At 45.1% G+C, this 22,337-nt stretch overlaps 1 protein-coding gene across 2 annotated transcripts in view; it reads right to left on the bottom strand.

Annotated features, from left to right (window-relative positions):
• Positions 1–22,337, bottom strand: part of MYO16 (myosin XVI) — a 519,236-nt gene that overhangs the window by 13,519 nt on the left and 483,380 nt on the right. For both annotated transcript variants that reach the window (XM_027557960.1, XM_027557959.1), the window contains exons 33-34: positions 17,146–17,304; positions 6,171–6,256 (exon numbers count right to left, since the gene is read on the bottom strand). In XM_027557960.1, the coding sequence (XP_027413761.1) occupies positions 6,171–6,256; positions 17,146–17,304 (245 nt within the window). The remainder of the gene's footprint in view (positions 1–6,170; positions 6,257–17,145; positions 17,305–22,337) is intronic.

Raw genomic sequence — 22,337 nt, 5'->3', positions numbered from 1 at the left:
ATAATAGTGTAATCAAAGAGATCAGCAAAGAATCAGGCCCTGGAGGTCTTCCAAGGTCATAAAATAAATTCCTTCACTGATGTGGGCTGATTACGTTTTAGCACCATGGAAAACTTTCTGTTCCTTTAGCCTAAATTTTTCTTTCAAAGTTGTCAGATCCCATTAATATACAAAGCATTGATAACCTCAGATACGCAGAAGACACCACCCTATGGCAGAAAGCAAATAAAAACTAAAGAGCCTCTTGATCAAAGTGAAAGAGGAGAGTGAAAAAGTTGGCTTAAAGCTCAACATTCAGAAAATGTTGATCATGGCAATGTAAGATCATGGCATCCGGTCCCATTACTTCATGGCAAATAGATGGGGAAACAATGGAAATAGTGAGAGACTTTATTTCGGGGGGCTCCAAAATTACTGCATATGGTAATTGCGGCCATGAAATTAAAAGATGTGTGCTCCTTGGAAGAAAAGCTATGACCAAGCTAGACGGCATATTAAAAAGCAGAGACATTACTTTGCCAACAAAGGTCCGTCTAGTCAAGGCTATGGTTTTTCCTGTGGTCATGTATGGATGAGAGTTGGATTATAAAGAAAGCTGAGTGCTGAAGAATTGATGCTTTTGAACTGTGGTGTTGAAGACTCCTGAGAGTCCCTTGGACTGCAAGGAGGTCCAGCCAGTCCATCCTAAAGGAGATCAGTCCTGAATATTCATTGGAAGGACTGATGCTGAAGCTGAAACTCCAATACTTTGGCCACCTGATGGGAAGAACTGACTCATTTGAAAAGACCCTGATGCTGGGGAAGATTGAGTGCAGGAGGAGAAGGGGGTGACAGAGGATGAGATGGTTGGATGGCATCACTGACTCGATGGACATGAGTTTGAGCAAGCTCTGGGAGTTGGTGATGGACAGGGAGGCCTGGCACGCTGCAGTCCGTGGGGTTGCAAATGTCGGACACAACTGAGCGACTGAACTGAACTGACTGAACAATTAACAAGTCAGAACATCTGGGGCCCAGGTTCCCAGGGGTCAATATTCCAATTCTCTGTTATTTTGGGAGGAGTGGAATTATTTGTCTTGTATCTCCCACTTACAGAAAATGAAAATACTTGCCCTTTACTTATTTTCTGAGCAGACCAAGGTTTCCAAAGCTGGTTAATTGTTTTAAAGAAAGACAATGCAATACGATCATAACTGGTATTTTACATTTAGCCTCTTGCTAGAGTATGTAACTTAACAGCTCCCCTTTTCTAGCACTAACATGTAACTCATGGTAATTTCTATTGCTCTTCATTAAAACATGCAGTAATATGTAGATTTATTCCCTTGCAGCCTCGCTGACCATCTCAAGGTCCAGGCTGGTTGTACGCAGGGTCTCTGCTCCTTCCCACCTGAAGGGCTCCCCTGACCCCAGCCTGGCTGACACTCTGACTTTCTACTTTATCTCTGCTCAGCAAGGTTTTTGTTTTGTCATCTGATTTAAAATTGCAACCCAACCCAACCTTCCTCCACACCACTCTTGTCACTCCCAGCCCTGCTTATCCTGGCTTCTTTCTTTAAAAAAAAAAATATTGAAGGAATGAGAAATCAGAATCATGACTATGTTTTTATAATCTTTGGCCATGCCACACGTGGGATCTTAGTTCCCTGACGAGGGATCGCACCCGTACCCCCCTGCAGTGAAAGAAGAGTCTAGACCCCTTGACCACCAGGGAAGTCCCGTGACCAAGTGTTTAAAAAGGAGAAAGGTGACCTGCAGAGACATCATGAGATCTTTCTCCTTTTAAAAACACAGTCACCAAGTGTCCTTCAATAGTTCAGTTTGGTTCAGTCGCTCAGTCGTGTCTGACTCTTTGCGACCCCATGGACTGCAGTGGGCCAGGCCTCCCTGTCCATCACCAACTCCCGCTGTACAATGTACAATTCTGTACATTGTAAAATGTCCAAAAGCACAGTCACAATTCTGCTCTCTCATCCTTTTCATACTTCTTAAAACTGAATTTTCCTCTTTGATGACAGTCAATGTCTTCACCGGATAAAAACATCATGCATTCGAAACATCTAGGTTACACATATGGTACAATTCTATGAAGGAAACATGTAAAATATGGAATTTATTTTCGTTATTTTCCAAGTTTCTATATATCTCTACAGGACATGTTCCTTCTGTTGAAAGTGCTGCCGTTTAAACTTCTACCATCCAATTAATTTACTGCCTTCATTTCTTGCACATAATCTGGAAGTCATGAGGTGTGCATACAGATTTCCTGAAACCTCAGCTGTGTGGAAGCATGCTCTATGTTAGGTCTCCCTTGGTTAGTAGCTTATCAGTGAGATACATATGATTCCATTTGAAATGGTTGTCTAATTTCTAATTCCCAGCATGTGTTTTAGAATCACGCCTTAACAATTAAAATGAAAGGTGTCTACATTTTACTGTTTTATCTACCACACTGATTCTTTTCCCTGCCACAATACATTTCAAGCAGTCCGTGTGACAAATAAAATGGATAAAGAAAGAAGGCATTGGGTTTATTGAGTGGTCTGCAGCTCTTCATTTCTTTGATATGTGACATTACAAAAAGGTTCCTTTGATGGTTCAGTAAAACAAACCACATAACAATTTGTTTCTTGATGTGGATCAATTGCATATTGATTCTGTTCGGGCTTTCATTGGAGGCTGTGTCGAGAGGCAGTAGATATTTATTAAGCTCTCAGGCACTGGATGGCCACTATTCTATCAGAAACCATCTACAATTTCTTACAGTGAATATCTGAATACATCAGATAGTAAGAACAACTTTTAGTGCTCTTTATAAAAGCTAAAGGATATAACAGAAGCCTTGGCAAGAAATACGATAAATGGAATGAAAATTACAGATTGTAAACCATGGCATATCACTGTGAGGGAAGGAAAGAGATGGACTAGGAGTGTGGGGTTAGTAGATGAAAACCCTCATATAAAGAATGGATAAAAAACAAATTCCTACTGGCTAGTACAGGGACCCTATCCCAGCTCCTGGGATAAACCATAATGGAAAAGAAAATTTCAAAAAGTATGTATGTGTATAACTGAATCACTTTTCTGCACAGCAGAAATTAGCACAGCATTGGAAATCAACTATACTTCAATTTAAACAAAACAGAGAATAGAAAAATAAAATTAAAAAAGAAACTTGTGGCTCTAAAGTAAATTTTATAGATAAGGAGAATAAAATCAAATTTGTGTGCCAGTCAAAATTCTTCTTTGTAAGCAACAGAAACTAACTCTCACAGGCAGAAGTGTTACTGGAAAGCAAAGTAACTGGGCATGAATTTAAGAAGGGCAGTTTTGGCACGTGGGCGGGACCCAAGGCGACCGCAGTGGCTTGTGGTCACAGACACGGGCTAACGGCTGTGGCCCCTGGAGGGAGCCACCACCCCCAGGTGGCCCCCCAGGGGTGACATCTATCCTCGACCCTTCCGTTGTATGTCTGGTAACTCATAATCCGCGGTGGACAGACTGAGTGCGTGTCACAAGGATCTGTCCAGCTCTCCAAGGAGGGGAGGAAGGTGAAACCTCTCTCCTTAAATTGTCACTGTGGTCAGTGAGCAGCTGAAAACACAGCCACAGATGGCCACTACAGCCAGTTAAGACTTTTACCTTGATCCAAACCACTTTCGGTTTGATCTTGACCCAAGTCTTTCGGAAGACTTTGCCTTCCAAATTTACGTAAAAGCCAGATGCCACCCCCATCACTTTTAGTGAGTTATGGCAAGTTTCTTCTCAGAAACAACACAGAGGATCTTGACGTCCATTCAAACCCTGGACTCTGCATTTTCCCTATGATCTCTGGCAAGCTACTAAATCTATTTCTTGATTTCTTTATCTGCAATAATGTCCAGACATTTTATCTTCCTTAAAGGGATTTCATTAAAATCACTGATGATGTTAATTAAAATACAGACATCCTCAAAGAGGAATTCAATTTTTAGTCAGCTTTTAATTTTATTGCTGCATGCCCAGTCGGTTCAAGGCAGATTTTATAGAATTCTTACTTAATTGCTTTACTAGAAAATCTAGAATACAAGATGCCTGATGTGTTTATATTTCCTCTATAAACGTCACCCAAGAGGCATTTGTGCTGAGATATGTGTGGTCATTCAAGGCAGAGCTCCGCCTAACCGTGCTGGGCATCTAGCACTGACCCACATGTCTTGCCAAGAGAAAGCCTGCACCAGGCATGCAAGAAAATGAGCTTGGTTTTCCATTTCCTTAAAAAAAAAAAAGTACTATGAGATAACTGGGGGTTGCCTGCCTTTGAAAATAAGCTCTCAGTGAAAGCTGGGAATGGAAAAGTATTCCCAGGACTTCCTTGGGGTCCAGTGGGTAAGACGCTGCCTTCCAATGGAGCGGGTGCAGCTTCAGTCCTTGGTCAGGGAGCTAAATCCTACATGCTTTGTGGCCAAAAGAAAACACACACATAAAACAAAAGTAGTATTGTAACAAATTCCATAAAGATTTTAAAAATGGCCCACATCAAAAAAACTCTTAAAAAAAAAAAGACAAAACAGAAAATTAGTCCTGGTGACCTCTCCCATCTCTCTTGACAACCAAATCAGTGGAAGACCAGAGGGAAGTTGCCAAGATGCCTCTGTTAACGCACTTTTTTTCCAGATGAACCCTCTTCTCTGTGACCCACAGCACAGTGGAAGCCCTGGGAAGGGCGTCTCTATTGCTGTGCTCCAGCACATAGGAGTCAACCCTTTGACAAAAATCAAGCCGACGTTCTGTTCTTTGCAAGCAGGTCCCCCGTGACTTACCGTAGATAAAGCATCTGTGATGTTTACAAGGTAAAATAAGTGCATCTCTGAGGAACAGAGGGGAGATCAGCACAATCTATTATTGCAAGCAATCAGCATTTTTTTTCTATTTCAATGTCTATATATCAGCGTAAGTGATTTCAGTATATTGCCTACTGTAAGATTTATCTTTAAGATTAAAATTATTGATTTTTCTCACTACCTCATCAGTGTTATTTAGAAAAATCTCAGTTGATAATATAACTGTGCCTATATAATGTCAAATATTCTGATGGAAACTGGATCCTTAGCTGGCTAGCTGGTTTCATGGAAACATCTAGATACTTGACTTTAGATAATTTTAGTGTAGATATCTGACATAGCAAAAGTTGTAATGCAACTTCATACAAGATAATCTTGTTGCTAAAGCAATGATCTTTAATATATCAACAGTAAAATCTGTAATACATTTTTGGTTGTGTACCACCTTCAAAGCAAAGTCGTATTTTTTAAAGACTTTATTTTAAAACTGAACATAAAAAGCACACTAAACTATTGATATAAATCCTTTTTCTTTCTACAAATGCTAGAGTTTATTTTTAAGTGATAATCCTCTTTCTTTTGGCAAACTTTTTGAGGCCAAACACATTATGAATACATGTGAAATCACTGAAGCATAGCAAAACAGTTTTGTGAGCTGTAAACTCATTTTGATTCTGCAGTGTTCTGATGATGGGATAGTTTGTAGATGCATTTGGATTATGTGGGATTTGAGGTGCTAACTGAGAGATAATGGCCATAAAACTACATGGGCCTCAAGCATTTTATGTCCAAGATGTCACTTAAAGCCTTCTTACTTCAGCTGAGGTCAAATGCAGGAAATATGAAGACCTTCAGTGACTGCAATGTTCTCGTCACCTGACGGTGACTCTATAATGCCACAGATAAAGTATGTCTATAATGCTTCATTTAAGACCATTTGTTAAGTTTTATGCGTTTTGGACATTCTTCTTTTAAATGTTATTCACTCAGTCATGTCCAACTCTTTGCGACCCTATGGACTGTAACCCCCCAGGCTCCTCTGTCCATGGGATTTTCCAGACAAGAATACTGGATCTTCCCGACCCAGGTATCGAACCTGGGTCTCCCACACCGCAGCCGGATTCTTTACTGCCCGAGCTACCAGCAAAGGAGCAGAAAATAAATAGGAGTCAGCCAATACAAAAGAGCGAGAATGTTGAGAAGAAACTTAAGGCAGAGTTGGAAAAAACTGTGTTCCTAGTCCAGCGGGAACAAACGCTCTTGGTCACACCTTCACGAAACTCTTCTTGTCTTTTAGCTCCAGTTATCACAGCAAAGGTGAGCATCAGAACATCGAGGGGTCCTTACCTGAGTGGTGTGACTCTCTCTGTGTCTCTGAAAGGAGGAGGCCCCACCCCCAGACAGCCTGGAGAATCCGTCCTCTTCAGGTAATCCTACAAGGGCAACACAGTGCAGCCGTTAAGTTGCGTGTCCTTTCCTCGAATAAAGTAAGTCAGGAGCTTACTGAACAAACTGAAAGAGTGACATTCCACAGACTGCAATGAAGGCCAGTAAACACTCGATGAATAACAAAGTCCTCAGAGCAGCTTGGGAATACAGGCATTGCTGGAGGCTTAGCTAAGCAAAGAGGAAGTGTGCTGGCCAAAAAAAAAAAAAAAAAGATAGAATGATAGAGAAGAAAAAATGTCACAATAGCAGAGAAGTAAGCAAAGAAGGCCTGAAGGGGAGAAAGGAAACTTTTCTAGAGGCTAAAAATAAGTCTGATGAAACTCTGATGGGGGAAAAAGAGAAGCTTGTGGACAACGAGGGTGAATGGGTTCCTGGGGTTGCAGTTTGTGGGGTCGGGGCAGTTAACAGGGGAAAAATAAACCTAAAAACAAATCACGAAAAAGCAGGGGAAGGGTGGGCGGAAATCTAAGATCAGACGCAGGCTGGCATTTCCGGGGAGCTGGGTGAGCAGCAGTCAGGAATGAAATGTATGGCCAGGTAGTGGGGCAAAGCTGCAAGCTTGGGCTTCGTGTGAAGGAGGGGTAGCAACTGTGTGAAGGGGACACGGGGCCCGTGACAAGCGAGCTTAACGTCTGCTTCTGGAGAATTCGGTTCACTGGACTTCTTACAGAGACTGGGGACCTGGGCAAGGAGAAGAAGGCCGTGACCCACTTTTTAAAACTGAATTATCAACTGGAGGATGGCTCGCAGAATCCGGACGGAAACTCAGCTCAGCGAGTATCCAAACTCAGAACCAAGTCAACAGCAAGACCCTCTTGACACAAGGCCAGCCGAGGAAAGTCAGGGAGTATCAGAGTGCCCTCTGGGTCACAGCGCTGGGAGACGCGATCAAGAGCCAAGAGAAGTCCTGCATCTGAGGATCTCAAGTCTTAACGGGAATGATTCTTAAGAAATGGAATTCGGAAAGAAGGTACTGACAATCCTTTGTGCAGGACAGCAAAGGAGACACAGACGTCAAGAACAGACTTTCGGACTCAGCGGGAGAAGGGGAGGGTGGGACAATTTGAGAGACCAGCTCTGAAACATGTATGTCACCATCTGCAAAACAGGTGACCAGTGTGAGTTTCATGTAGGAAGCAGGACACCCAAAGCCGCTGCTCCATGACAACCTGGAGGGGTGGGGCGGGGAGGGCGGGGGGAGGGGGCTCAGGACGGGGGGACACATATACCCACGGCTGATTCATGTTGACGTATGGCCAAAACCACCACAATGCTGCCAAGTAACTGTCCTCCAACTAAAGTCAGTTAATAAATCTTAAGAAAGGACACAGCAGGACGGCTCACAGGTTATATGGAGCGTGAGTGGGGTTGAACTGGATCTGGAGAAAGCAAGCATTCCCTCTGGCTGGAGGAATTGAAGGAACAGGGATGGTGGACAGGCCACAGGCTGCGAACCTTCCGGGAGGGGTGGATTTTGAAAGGTGAGGACGGGCTAAGGCAGCAGAACACGAGAGGATTCCGCATCCTGGGGGTGGCCTGCAAGACGGGCAGGGCCGGGGTGGGGACGTTGAGGGGGGTGGGCCGGGGTGGGGACGTTGTGGGGCGGGGGTGGCTCGGGAGTTAAAGGCCCTCCCATTGGTCATTTTCAACCCAACTTCCCAACTACAGTGGGGGAAACAGAATGAAATTAAGTCCCAACTAGAAGTCACTTAATATGACTTCAAAATATCTTCAAATGGAAAGGAGGCGTGGGGCAGGGCTCTCCGAATGCCTGAGGAGCCTGCTGCCCTTACAAAACTACCTTCTGCTGCTCAGAATAGATAATTGCACAATATTCCAGATTGTCAAGTGAAGGCTTGCTTCTCAGGGCAGGTAGGCTCTGAATCAGAAAGCAGCATGAGTTCCAGAGAATCTATACAATTCTCACAAACAAGGTGATGTTGTAAAACCCATAGTCGAGTACATTCCACGGATCCCAACCAAAGGCTCCATCCCCCAGTGGTCTGGATCTATTCTTGAGTATAAGAGAGAAAGCCTTTCTCCGAGGTTCCCAGAGCAGTGTGGCTGGGTCCCACTACGGCACTGGGTTCACTGTGGCCTTAGGGTCTATGCACAGAATGCAGGGCTTCCGGTCTTGTAAGTGGTCTCACTCAGTACTGCATCGTCATAGATTATCCTTACAATGTGCTGAGGATAAACACGGCACAGATTTAAAAAGGCAAATCTTCTGAGAGTGGTAAATGTAAAACCAAATGTAAGGACTCTATTCTTTTAATTGCCATTTTTCTCCCCGATGCCCAATGATAAAATCCGTACTCATTCAAGCAGCAGAAAGTGGCCTATCTAGAATTTGTTAGGTCTGTCCCCACAAAATAAACATCTTGAGATTCACAATATTTTGTTTGATATAATGACAATGTTCTAGCACTAAAAACTGTTCTCTAATCTAATGATAAATAACCACAAGTCCAGGGAATAATTAAGTATACGAGAAAAGATCTAAGCCTGTGTTCACATCAGTAAAAGACGGCAATTAAAGTAAGTGATAGCTATAATTACCCACACATAACTATATTTCAGCAAATGAACAAACAGATCATTATTGCTGGGTAGCAGAGGTAGGGTGCAGATCCTGGCATTCAAGAGAAACTGTTTTCCTCGAAAATAACACGATTTCTGATTCAATTAAAACTTCAAGTTATTTTAAGCATTTATTCCCATCTCGTGACTTTATTCAGAAAGCATATTGACTATATGCTGTTGGTTGTGAATCAGTACTGCTAACCGATTTGGGTTATAATGACCACATTCGTATCATACTTCGTATATATGTAACATACTTAGGCCACGTGATGCGAAGAGCTGACTCATTGGAAAAGACCCTGATGTTGGGAAAGATTGAGGGCAGGAGGAGAAGGAGACGACAGAGGGTGAGATGGTTGGATGGCATCACCGACTCAATGGACATGGGTTTGAGCAAGCTCCGGGAGTTGGTGGACAGGGAAGCCTGGCGTGCTGCAGTCCATGGGGTCGCAAAGAGTCAGACACGACTGAGCGACGGAACAACAGTGTATCACGTGCTGTACACACACGATACGCAGTCAGTTCTTATCATACTGACTAGAAGGGATTTTCTGACTCTGGCCTCGGCACAGGACTCACGGGTTCCTATGAAACATGTGACGCTGTTCCAATCAGTGAAGGCTGGTACTGCATTGCCAGAGTCTTGTGCCAGATATTTTTATAGTCATGGGAAGGTTTCATGGTGTCAACACAAGTAGGTCAACATAAACACGTCAAGTTGCTTTGAAAGGCTGAAAGCCTAGCTGAAATAACTTTCCTTTTGTGCACATAGCTCTTGAGATTTTCAAGTGATCGTCTACGAATTGCAATACAGACCTGGCGTTATTTTAAAATCTGTTCTCTGTCAGCATTTAAGGGGTAATGTATAAGTCTGTGTCCCAGGGTTTGAACATACACTCTCAGTTACATACTGAAGTTTAGAACCCCAATATTCCTAAATACCTAATTTTATATGGTTCATTTCAGGCAACATATCCCACAAAAATTTCCATTTGGTCTACAGGAGTTTTGTTTTTGTTCCACCGGTTTTGGGATTTAGTTTGATTTTTAGAATAAGACTCAGAGTTTTTGGTATTTCACGAAGCCATAGTTTTTGGCTTTTGACTCAAAACACAGACAAATTAAATATTCTGTCAGAGGGGCATGCCTATTTTCTCTTTGCTCAGGAAAGAACAGCATCACCCTAGATCAGCTAGGGAGAATGGCAGGGAGTGAAAATTTAGTAAAAATGAAGGGATATATGGTTTTAAACATTTGTGTATTCAGCTTTGATCATACAATATATTTTAAATTCCTTATTGGTCTAGCAGCTATCCTTAAATACCCCCAAATTGAAAATACATAGTAAATTATTACCTTCATACTAGATACATGCAGGCTTTGAGAGTTGCTTATCACGAACTTGTTGACTATTGCCATCATGCAAATTCCATTTTTACTATTTTAGAAATATGTAATTTCAATGTAAGGGTATACAATGTTTTTGTTATCCTTTTCTTTTTATAAAGGGTTATCATCAGAGAGTTTAGAAAGCGATGTTTTTGCTCTTTAACTTTTTATGTTGGAGTAAAGCCAATTAACAATGTTGTGATAGCTTCAGGTGAAAACAAAGGGACACAAGGCCACACATATTCATGTATGAGAAAGACTGCATCTCTGTATTTCCATCTAAACACACACACACGTAATTTCAAACATTAACATGAAAAGTTTTACACAATGCCTATTTCCATCAAGTTGGAGTAATCCAACATAAACACCTAATGTTATTTCAAGGGTGGAAAATTGGGAGATAATTCTAATATCCAACAGGTTCAGTTCGGTTCAGTTCAGTCGCTCAGTCGTGTCCGACTCTTTGCGACCCCATGAATCGCAGCATGCCAGGCCTCCCTGTCCATCACCAACTCCCGGAGTTCACTCAGACTCATGTCCATCGAGTCAGTGATGCCATCCAACCATCTCATCCTCTGTCGTCCCCTTCTCCTCCTGCGCCAATCCCTCCCAGCATAAGAGTCTTTTCCAGTGAGTCAACTCTTCGCATGAGGTGGACAAAGTACTGGAGTTTCAGCTTCAGCATGAGTCCTTCCAAAGAACACCCAGGACTGATCTCCTTTAGAATGGACTGGTTGGATCTCCTTGCAGGCCAAGGGACTCTCAAGAGTCTTCTCCAACACCACAGTTCAAAAGCATCAATTCTTCAGAGCTCAGCCTTCTTCACAGCCCAACTCTCACATCCATACATGACCACAGGAAAAACCATAGCCTTGACTAGACGGACCTTTGTTGGCAAAGTAATGTCTCTGGCTTTTGAATATGCTACCTAGGTTGGACATAACTTTCCTTCCAAGGAGTAAGCGTCTTTTAATTTCATGGCTGTAGTCACCATCTGCAGTGATTCTGGAGCCCCCCAAAATAAAGTCTAACACTGTTTCCACTGTTTCCCCATCAATTTCCCATGAAGTGATGGGACCGGATGCCATGATCTTCGTTTTCTGAATGTTGAGCTTTAAGCCAACTTTTTCACTCTTCTCTTTCACTTTCATCAAGAGGATCTTTAGTTCCTCTTCACTTTCTACCATAAGGGTGGTGTCATCTGCATATCTGAGGTTATTGATATTTCTCCTGGCAATCTTGATTCCAGGTTGTGCTTCTTCCAGTCCAGCGTTTCTCATGATGTACTCTGCATGTAAGTTAAATAAGCAGGGTGACAATATACAGCCTTGATGTACTCCTTTTCCTATTTGGAACCAGTCTGTTGTTCCATGTCCAGTTCTAACTGTTGCTTCCTGACCTGCATACAAATTTCTCAAGAGGTAGATCAGGTAGGACTCGCTTATTTAAGTCATGGTAGTTGTATCTGATGAGAAGCTACGCATTGCATACATTAATGACCAGCGGTCAACAACACAGATATGCATTGCTCACCTAGAGACAGACCACCTGAGATCCCTCAGGGAAAAAAGCAGGTGGTTCAAGCCATGGGTAGAGTGTAGCTCAAGCTTTGTTAAAAAAACCAAACATCTTATATAAGCACACAGATACATTTGTATGAAAAAAATACAGAATTCTACAAAGTGGAATATGAGACATGTTTTGGGGATTTTCAGGTAATATAAGGAATAGTACTTATTGTTTATTCTCTCCTGTATTTTTCAAATTGTCACATAAACATGTAGTTCCTATAACCTGCATAAAATGAAAACACCACGTGAAGAGTAAGAGATTACTTAAGAAGGCTGCTCAAGTCGGAGATAAAACTTAGGAAGACCCGTGCTGCGGGACCCCAGGTGCTGGTGCCGTCTCTGCCTGGTGTTGGCAGTAACACAGTTCTGGGTAACTGCAGGTCCTCTCCCTAGAAATCTTTACGGCTGGTATAAAAATCCTTCTGTGTCTTCCCTGTGTCATTTCCTTACAAGGCACCAGAAAGCTGCCATCCTATGAGTCAGCACTTCCAACCCTTACATGTGATCCCTGCTTAATATTGGGGTTGTGGGTGGCCAGCATTCAGAACCAGCTTGGGGCGTTTTCCACGTGTGTGCCACTGAACCAGTCTTGCTGCTGGGTGCCAACAGAACCTTCCCGCATTACCCTGGGATCCTTCATGCCAAGCTTGAACAAACCCCGCTCCAGTCACCTCCCCACCCCATGACTCCTCCTAAGGAAAGCGAGACTGGTGATGCAAATTGCCTGCTAGATTTTATCCAAGATCCATTTGCCTCCTCCTGCTGGGCAGGTCAGCAATGAGCATCCTTGGGTGAGCAACATTCTCAGATGAAAAACTACACACACCCTATGACCTTACGTGGACCTGGAGGGAAGTCAGAGAAAGCACGGTAAAGCCAGGGTACCACTATCCTGGCTACCAAACGGCCTTTGGGAAATACCTTCCCACCTTCCTGCTCCCTCATTTTAAAAAATATGGTATTTCATTGTCTTTGAATGTCCACTGATTCTTTGAAGGTAATTTGTCTTTGTATTTTAATCTCTGGCTGCTTTAAAGAATCTGCCTGCAATGTGGGAGACCCGGGTTCAATCCCTGGGTTGGGAAGATCTCCTGGAGAAGGGAAAGGCCTGGAGAATTCCATGGACTATACAGTCCATGGGGTTGCAAAGAGTTCGACACTACTGAGCGAATTTCACTTTCAGTGGCTGCTTTTAAGATTCACACTTGGTTTACTATGATATGCCCAGGTGTGGTTTTGTTTGTTTTTATTCTACTCAGCATTTTATTTATTTTTTAAAAAGTCACACTTACAGACAGAAAGATTCACCTTTATCGTACATGCTGTGCTGTGCTTAGTCGCTCAGTCATATCTGAGTCTTTGCGACCCCATGGACTGTAGCCTGCCAGGTTCCTCTGTCCATGGGATTCTCCAGGTTAGAATACTGGAGTGGGTTGCCATGCCCTCCTCCAGAGGATCTTCCCGACCCAGGGACTGAACCCAGGTCTCCCGCATTGCAGGCAGATTCTTCATCGTCTGAGCCACCGGGGAAGCCTGAATTTATAGGAACACACTCACTCCTGTTTGTTAATATCACATGCCCGTCTGCAGTCTGCTGTGGTCTTAACATCTCTGTCCCCCTAAAATCCATACGTTGGAATTCTAGCCCCAATGTGGTGGCATTGGGATGTAGAACCTTTGGGGGGTAACCAGGTCCCTGAAGGTCTGTGTCCCCCTAAAACTCACATCTTGAAATTCTAACCCCAAAGTGGTGGTGTTAGGAGGTGGGATCAACCTTTGGGATGATTAGGTCCTGAGGGTGGAGGCCCCACAAATGGGGTTAGTGCCCTTATAAAAGCGGCCCCAGGGAGCTGGCTACCTTCTTCCCTCCACCACTTGGGGACAAGCAAGAAGCCGGCCACCTGCAGCCTACAGGAGGGCTGCCACCCAAACCGGCGCCCTAACCTTGAACTCCAGCCCCGACCACTGCGGCCACAAAGCCACTGCTCCTCACAGACCGGCTGGCCTGGATGTTTCCTTACAGCAGCCCAGCCCAGTCTCCGGCAGCCCACTCATCTCTCACTGTCCCCGTGCCTGCATTTTCCAAAATGTCAAATAAATGGACTCAGAATCTTTGGATGTTTTTTTTTGCAGTGCAAAGCCTTCGTGATGCACACGTTTTTGTCACCTGCAGTAGCGGTTTATCCTTTTTTATTGCAGAGTTCATCCATGCGCTGGGCAGCCTGTGAAGTGGTCCCTGATGGGCCCACCTGGAGGCACTCACCCCTCACAGAACCCCCTCCCATGAGTTGACTGGACGTGTGGCCCAAACCCAACAAGCTGGACGTGGCCGGAGCGCTGGCTGTCTCCTCCAGGAGCAGCCGTGCGGTGAGTGTGGCTTCCACCCCGGGGGCTCTTCCCAGCTTCCTGTGGACAGCTTGCTCTGGGGGAAGCCCCGGCCCTGTCGTGAGGCCTCCCTTGTGGAGATGCTTGAGCAAGTGATACTGAAGCTGGGCCATCTCTCCAGCTAGCCTCAAGAAGCCTGCAGTTCCAGCTGATGGCTGATCACTTCCCCGTGAGAGACCCTGAACCCAAGGCACTCAGCTCAGCCACACCCAGATTCCTGACCTGCAGAGACTACAAACAGCCGCCTCTGCATTCTGGGGGTGGAGGGTAATTGTTACAGGGCAGTAGATATCGAATACTGTCCAGTCACCAGCTGAAGGGCACTTCATTTCCAGTTTTTGTTGTTGTTCAGTCGCTCTGTTGTGTCCGATTATTTGTGACCCATGGACTGCAGAATGCAGGCTCCTTTATCCTCTACTATCTCCCGGAGCTTGCTCACACTCATGTCCATCCAGTGGGTGATGCCATCCACCCATCTCATCCTCTGTTGCCCCCTTCTCCTCCCGCCTTCAATCTGTCCCAGCATCAGGTTCTTTTCCAGCTCTTCGCATCAGGTGGCCAGAGTACTGGAGCTTCAGCTTCAGCATCAGGCCTTCCGATGAATATCAGGGTTGATTTCCTCTAGGATTTCCAGTTTTAGGTGACTGTGAGTGTGAGCGGGATTTGCATTTGCGTACAGGTGTTCCTGTGGACGCTGTTTGCGCTTCTCTTCTGTAAGCACCTCAGGGCGGGGCCGCTGGGTTCCATGGAAGGCGTGTGTTTATAAGAAAGTGCCAACTTAAGCCAGTTGCTTAGTGTTTGACTCAGTGTTGGAAAATTCTCTCCAGTTTCTCACAAAATCGTGTCTCTCCCCCATGGACTCTGTCTTCTTTCCATCTAGGATTCCCTGACCCTTGTCGCCATATCCTTTATGTCTTTAAATCAATTTCTGAAATTTCCACTCTGCTTCTTTGTGCTTCATTCTGGATATTTTCTGATTTATCTTCCTCTTCCCTAGGATTTTTTTTTTTTAATGGCTGTGTCTAATTAACTTTAAGCTCATCCTCTATTGTACTTAATTTTATGACTGTATTCTTCAATCTCAGAATTTCCATTTGATATGTTTTTATGGTTTCTGATTTCTGCTGAGATTTTCATTCTTTTATCTCCGTAGGCAAAGTAAACATACTTACTTCAAAGCATGGGCCTCTGAACTCCAGTCTTCTGAGGCCCTGTGGATACGCTGCTATTTCTGCTCGCAGTTTTTCATCTTACTTTGTGTCCTCGTCTGCCTGTTTCCTTTGGACGACGCGTTGAACTCTATATTTGAAAAGTGGTTTGTAAGGACATCCTGAAGCTAAGGATGATGTCACTGTCCTTCGAGGTAGATCTGTGCCCTCTTCTCCTCCGGGTGCCTGTGGCCTCTGTCATCCTGAAGGACCTCAGTCCGGCCCCAGGAACTGAGACAATTCACAGCGGAGCTGGGGGCCAACAAGCTCTGTGTCTGACTCTTACGGTGGACCCTTCAAGCTCACCTAGGGCTGTGGGAGGTTCTAGACACAGCCTGTCCTCACAGACCTAGGAGACAGCCCAGCGTCCCAGCTGCCTCCAGTGGACTGGTGAGCACCTCTGATGTCCTTCAGAGAAAAGCCTAGAATTGAGGCCTTCTGCTTGGCTTTCATTGAAGCCCACACCCATGCCCTCAGGCTCTTTAAGAGAAGGTCGGTCTGAATTTTCTCTTCAGACATTACCTAGAAGCCCTGGGCTGCTTCTAGGGTGGAAGGAATAAGCTGTTTGTCTAAGCCACTGTCAGAGAGCTTTTAGATACTCACAGCCAGGTCAGTTCCTGTAAGACACGTCCACTGACATACCCGCATCGAGTACCTAGACCTTCAATACTACTGTCCTTCACTCTTCTGAGGCATGGAAACAATCAACAGGAACTTTACTCACTGCTTGTAATAACCTATCAGGGAAAAGAATCTAAAAAAGAATATACGTGTGTGTGTGTGTGTGTGTGTGTGTGTCTGAATCACTTTGATGTACATCTGAAACTAACAAACGCTAACAAATCAACTATTGCATACAAAATGTTTTAATTAATTACTTTATTTTAATTGGAGGCTAATTACCTTACAATATTGTAGTGGTTTTTGCCATACATTGACATGAATCAGCCATGGGTATAAATGTGTTCCCCATCCTGAACCCCCTCCCACCTCCCTCCCCATCCCATCCCTCTGGGTCATCCCTGCACACCAGCCCTGAGCGCCCTGTCTCATGCATCGAACCTGGACTGGCGATCTGTTTCACATATGATAATATACATGTTTCAATGCTGTTCTCTCAGATCATTCCACCCTCGCCTTCTCCCACAGAGTCCAAAAGTCTGTTCTTTACATCAGTGTCTCTTTTGCTGTCTCGTATACAGGGTTATCATTACCATCTTTCTAAATTCCATATATATGCGTTAATATACTGTATTGGTGTTTTTCTTTCTGACTTACTTCACTCTGTATAATAGGCTCCAGTTTCATCCACCTCATTAGAACTGATTCAAATGCATTATTTTTAGTAGCTGAGTAATATTCCATAGTGTATATGTACCACAGCTTACTTACATACAAAATTTTTTTAAAAAAAGAACTATATTTTTCTTTAAAAATACTATTAGAGCATCATCTACTCTGCTCAGGATAAGTTTCATTTTATACTGGCTTCCACAGACCAAATACTCCACAAAAATCTCTGGGGAAAAAAGCTAGCTAATATTGAATGCAATTTTAATTCTTTAACTTGAAAATAATAAGTTGACAGTATACCCTACAGTGATATTTCATCTTTTACGCCCTTTCCCAGTTTTTAAGCCTACTTCATTTTTTGTTTTAAATTAATTCCCCCTAGAAAGTTGATACAACTTAAAACTTGTATCTATTTACTTCTGAGTTTAAAGAAGTGCTTACCATTTGAGACGGAATTTCCATTTTCAGCAGTCATTGCACTGGAGAGTGAATTAGAAAATTGAATCCCATGGTTATTTGCATTTCTGTCCTGCGTCTCTGATGTAATTTCTGAAGTACCAAAATCATCTCGGCTAGCAAGGTTCATGTTCGTTTCAAAACCTAAAATAAATTGTAGGAAAAAATGATTCTTTCCTGATCAAACGTACCCAATAAGTTGAATCAAATAGTGGAAGGAAATAATAAAACTCAGGAAGTCAAATGTTGATTACATTTGAAATAGTAAATTAATAATCATCCCTAATCAAATTTATGGTCTACAGTATATTCACCAGCCTGCTATACCGCTGTTAAATGCAATGGGCTGCATTGTGACAATGGTGAATTTCATAAATCTGCTATTTTCAAAGTTCTGTAGCATTTCTGATGTCATATGTGTAATTATAGAACTGCGTATCTTGTGAAGGTTATTTCCTGAAAGAAATATGATGATATATTCATGTTTTAGAAGTTTTCTGAGTTTTTAAGTACAGCTGAGGCAAACTTAACAGTTTTGGAAAAAAAAAAAAAAAACTATACTTTTATGGTTACAAAATATGTTATTATCCACTTAGGAATGCGTGCATGCTCAGTCACTAAGTCTTGTCTGACTCTTTGCGACTCCACGGACTGTAGCCCACCAGGCTCCTCTGTCCATGTGATTCTCTAGGCAAGAATACTGGAGTGGGTTGCCATGCCCTCCTCCAGGGGATCTTCCCAACCCAGGGATCAAACCCGCGTCTCCTGCATTGAATGTGGATTCTTTACCTCTGAGCCACCTGGGAGTCCCCACTTAGGAATATTAAGACTTCAAAACCCTACTTCTGCATTCTGTATGTAACAAAGTCACCTAAATGTCAACACGCACGTCCTATATTGAGCTCTCTGAGATGCAGAAACACAGAAACCACTGCCCAAATTAGGCTGAGGAGCCAAAAAAGAAAAAAAGAAATAGAGTTCCACCCCTGGGGGATTCCTGTGTGACATCAGGATTCTCCATCCTGCTCCTGCCCCTTGGCTGCGGGTGCCCAGTAGACTCTTCTGTCTCTTAGGTCCTTCTGAAGTTTTAGGCTAAGATGTTGTTCATAAGGATAATAAACGTAATGCACTTTCCTGGATTTTACAGATGGTGAACAGTTCATCTGCTGTGATGCCGAGGGAGGCAGGAGGAAGGCCGAGCTCACCCCCGGGGCTGGGCTGGGCGGAACCCTAGCTCGCCCTCCTGGACGCAGCCTCCCCTGGTTCCGACGTGCACTCAGATAGCACCCAGGCCTGGAGCCCCTACCCAGAGGCCCCACACCGACTCACGCTTCTGGGCCTGGGGTGGCCTCTTCCCAGCTCAGTGCCCGCTCCCCCAACCCAGGGTTCTGCTCAGAGCCCCCTCCCCCGTGCTGTGTGGCATCCACTCCATTACAAGTGAGCACGTGCCTGGTGGGCACACACAGGAGTGTGTGCCAGGCTTAGAGAGGCAAGAGGTGGGCAGACAGAAGGAGGGCAAAAAGAGCAATGCTTTGACAACCAGCCAGGAGTGTTTACACTTCCCATTTCTGTGACCCCGGGAGTAGCTCCTGACTCTGCATTTAACACACAAGTGCAAAGAGCACCCCTGGCGGCTCAGAGGTCAGGAATCCGCCTGTCACTGCAGGAGACGCGGGCTCGGTCCCTGATCTGGGGAGATCCCACAGGCCACGGGGCAACTCAGCCTGCAGGCCACAACTATTGAGCCTGTGCCCTAGAGCCTGGGAGCCCCGACTCCTGAAGCCTGCAGGCCGGAGGGGCAACTCCAGCGCGGCCCCACAACGAGAAGCCCCCTTCACTGCAACTGGAGAAAAGTCCGTGCAGCAAGGAAGGCCCAGCACAGCCCAAAATAAATAAATGAATAAAATTATATATAGAGAGAGAAAGTGGAAGTGAAGTCGCTCAGTCTTGTCTGACTCTTTGTGACTCCATGGGATTTCCAGGCAAGAGTACTGGAGTGGGTTGCCATTTCCTTCTCTAGGGGATCTTCCCAACCCAGGAATCCAACATGGGTCTGCGTTACAGGCAGACGCTTTACCATCTGAGCCACCAGGGAAGTGCATGTAGTGAAAAGGCTTTGGCCAGGCCGGCGTGGGAACAATGACGGCCAAGGTCAGGTTTTGGAATCATCACCCTCCTGGCTCATGACAAGCAGAGACCATCCAACAGGCTGGAGCCGAAAGAATTACCTGTTCATTTGGTCAACTCTATTTTGCCATTTTCAGAAAAATCTTCTGAAAATTAGTAAAACACATTTGGTTTTAAAGCCATCTCAAGACACACACATTTATCTGCTTCTATTTCTCTGGAAACTATTTGTTTCCACTCTTTAATTCAGCCGTTTATCGTTTATTGAGAGTTTCTCTGCCCAGACTCTCCCCGGGGCTGGGATACCGTGAGGCACAGGCAGGGAGCTGGGAGGTCACCTCCCAGGAATGTGGTCGACAGCCAACAAGCAAAGGATCAGGCCAGCAGGTGATGGACTGCGGTGGGCTCCCAGAGGGGCGCAGTGGGGCAGGGCAGTCCAGGTTCTCAGGCCTTGTGGGTCAGGAAGCCTCCTCCAGGGGTCTTGTTTGGGCTCAGGGCATGAAACAGGGCATAGCCCAAGGTAACAGGGACTCTCCTTAGGTCTGGCAGTTCAGTACTCAATCCTCCGAGACGGTGTGTGGACTCTTGGTAAGAGTGCATGATGCTAGCATCCCCCAGAACGAGCGGCTAGCTCATAAACAATGGATATATTTAATTTTGGTTGGACCCTCCATTTTTGCCATTAAAAGTTTAAAAAAAATTCTTCTAATTCCAATCAGCAGGTTCAACTGCAGCCAAGAAATGTTTTAAAACGTGTCATACAAGTTAGGCTGCGATCCTTACATTATCTACTAAAGTGTTCTTTATGTTTTTATCATAAAAGTGGCTGTTGTTCAGTTGCTAAGTTGCATCCGAATCTGTGACCCCATGGACTGCAGCACGCCAGGCTCCTCTGTCCTTCACTGTCTCCAGGAGTCTGCTCAAATTCATGTCCATTGAGCCGGTGATGCCATCTAACCCCCTCATCCCCTGCCACTCTCTTCTCCTTTTGCCTTCAATCTTTCCCAGCCTCAGGGTCTTTTCCAATGTGTTAACTCTTTGCATCAGGCGGCCAAGGTATTGGAGCTTCAGCTTCAGCGTCAGTCCTTCTAATGAATATTCAGGGTTGACTTTCTTTAGGATTGACTGGTTTGATCTCTGTAAGACCAGATATTTGTGTATTCCAAGGATGGCTCTGAGTTGGAATAAGGGAGTGAGTCCTTCTTAAGACATAAGAATGTGTGCTCACCCTGATGACGATTCTTCACACGGTTCTTACGGTAATCAGCACCTCCTGGGTGTTCATTGCGTGCCAATCTCCTGCTGCGGGCGGGACTTGACTTAATTCTCCCTTTCCTAACAGGGCGGTGGAGTCCTTACTCCCTCGCCTGTTTTCCAGATGATGTCACGAGGCCCGGGGAGGTAAACCCACCTGCGGACGCTTCACAGTGAGTCAGTGTAGCCGCGGGGTTTAGACCGAGGTGTGCAGGGCTCTGCCGTCCACCCACTCTCATTCCTCAGTTTGGCCTCTTACGTCAAGTCTTTCCTCCTTATTTCACCTGCTGATGTAAAGATAAGGCAGTTTCTTTTCTGGGTCTTTCCCACTGTGCCTTGGTGGGAATGAACTGGGAGCCCAGGTTGAAGAGCTGTCCTCTGGCCACTGAAAAGAGAGTTGCCACCTCAATACTGACATCCTCACTTTGGGGTTATGCTTATTCATGAATATCAACCAGGGGAGTCTTGGTTTCTACTTTCTGTGTCAGCTTCTGCCCCTAAGCGCCCTGATTCCACGGTGGATCCAACTGCGTGAGAGTCTGCGTTCCAGCCTGTTCATCTCTCGATTCAGCCTCAGCGAGGGGCAGAGGCAGGGGCTCCGGACAATCTGGTTTTGCTCTCCGCGGTCAGTTTCGTGGTGGAACGGCTGCAACATTCGTTGTCAGAGGTACGCCTGTGACCCTGCTTAAGCACTGAAAACATTACAACAGCAAGACAGCAAGAGGACTCTGGCAGGAAGCCTGGAAAAGGCTTAGGTATAAAACCGCAGGTTAGATGCCTACTTTGTGGAAAACTAGAAAAAAAACAATAACATGGAACCAATGAGGCCATCGTGTGTTCATGCCTCCAAGCCGTGGTCCTCAGGGTTTTGAGGGTGAAGAAAAGTCACAGCAAAAGAAAACGTTTGAGATTCTCAACGAACCTAAGCAAACAAGTAGGCAAGTGAGTGCTGAAAAGCCCCACCCAGAGCTTTAAAGGAGTGTCTGGGTCCTGTCTGTGTCCCTGCACCTGGTGAGATCAGTGGTCCGTGTAGCTCAGGGCAGACTTCCGATGGACCGAGCGTTGACACTCGATAATTCGAATCCCTGCGGAATTTTCTTGTAGCCTGTGAACTCGGATTCTCCGTGACCCCACCTGGGGCTGCTCTCAGAGGTCTGCGGAAGATGAATCACGCTGGGATCTGACTCAAAGATAAAATCCTGGCCTTTATATTAAGATACAATGACTGAGCATAAGGAGGCCATGAAGGCACATTCTAGCTGAGTATTAATTGAACAAGAGAATTTGAGCAAATCTCAAAATCGAAATGCAAACAAACAAAAGCCCCGTAGTCCAATGCTAGCTTTTGTACATACGTTAGTTATCCTGGGCGGTGTGATGTTTCGAAAGCTGTGACTTTCAGTAAGAGATGACACCGCACCCCCAAACCTCCAGGGGACATGGGACACTGTCTGGAGACATTGGTGGTTGTCACACCAGGGAGGTGGGTGCCCCTGGCATCTAGGAGGGATGTTGCAAACCCACTCACAATACCCAGGACAGAGCCAGCGTGCAGACCCACCTGGCCCGGAGTCCATGCACCTGGCCACGGAGGGCAGAGGTGGACAAGCCCTGTTTCAAAAGCTGAGTTAGACATGTTCATTTGTACCACTGCGGGAGAGACGCAGACGCAGAGAAGGGGCTGTGGGCGCAGCAGGGGAAGCAGAGGGTGGTATGAGCTGAGACTGCGGTTGGCGTATATGCGTGACCTTGTGTAAGACAGACAGTGGGGAGCGCCGTATAGGCAGGGAGCTCGG

Source organism: Bos indicus x Bos taurus, chromosome 12 (assembly GCF_003369695.1).
Source record: "Bos indicus x Bos taurus breed Angus x Brahman F1 hybrid chromosome 12, Bos_hybrid_MaternalHap_v2.0, whole genome shotgun sequence".
NCBI classification, from domain to species: Eukaryota; Metazoa; Chordata; class Mammalia; order Artiodactyla; family Bovidae; genus Bos; species Bos indicus x Bos taurus.
The sequence above is the reverse complement of the archived record's forward strand: the minus strand, read 5'-3'. Positions and strand labels throughout refer to the sequence as shown.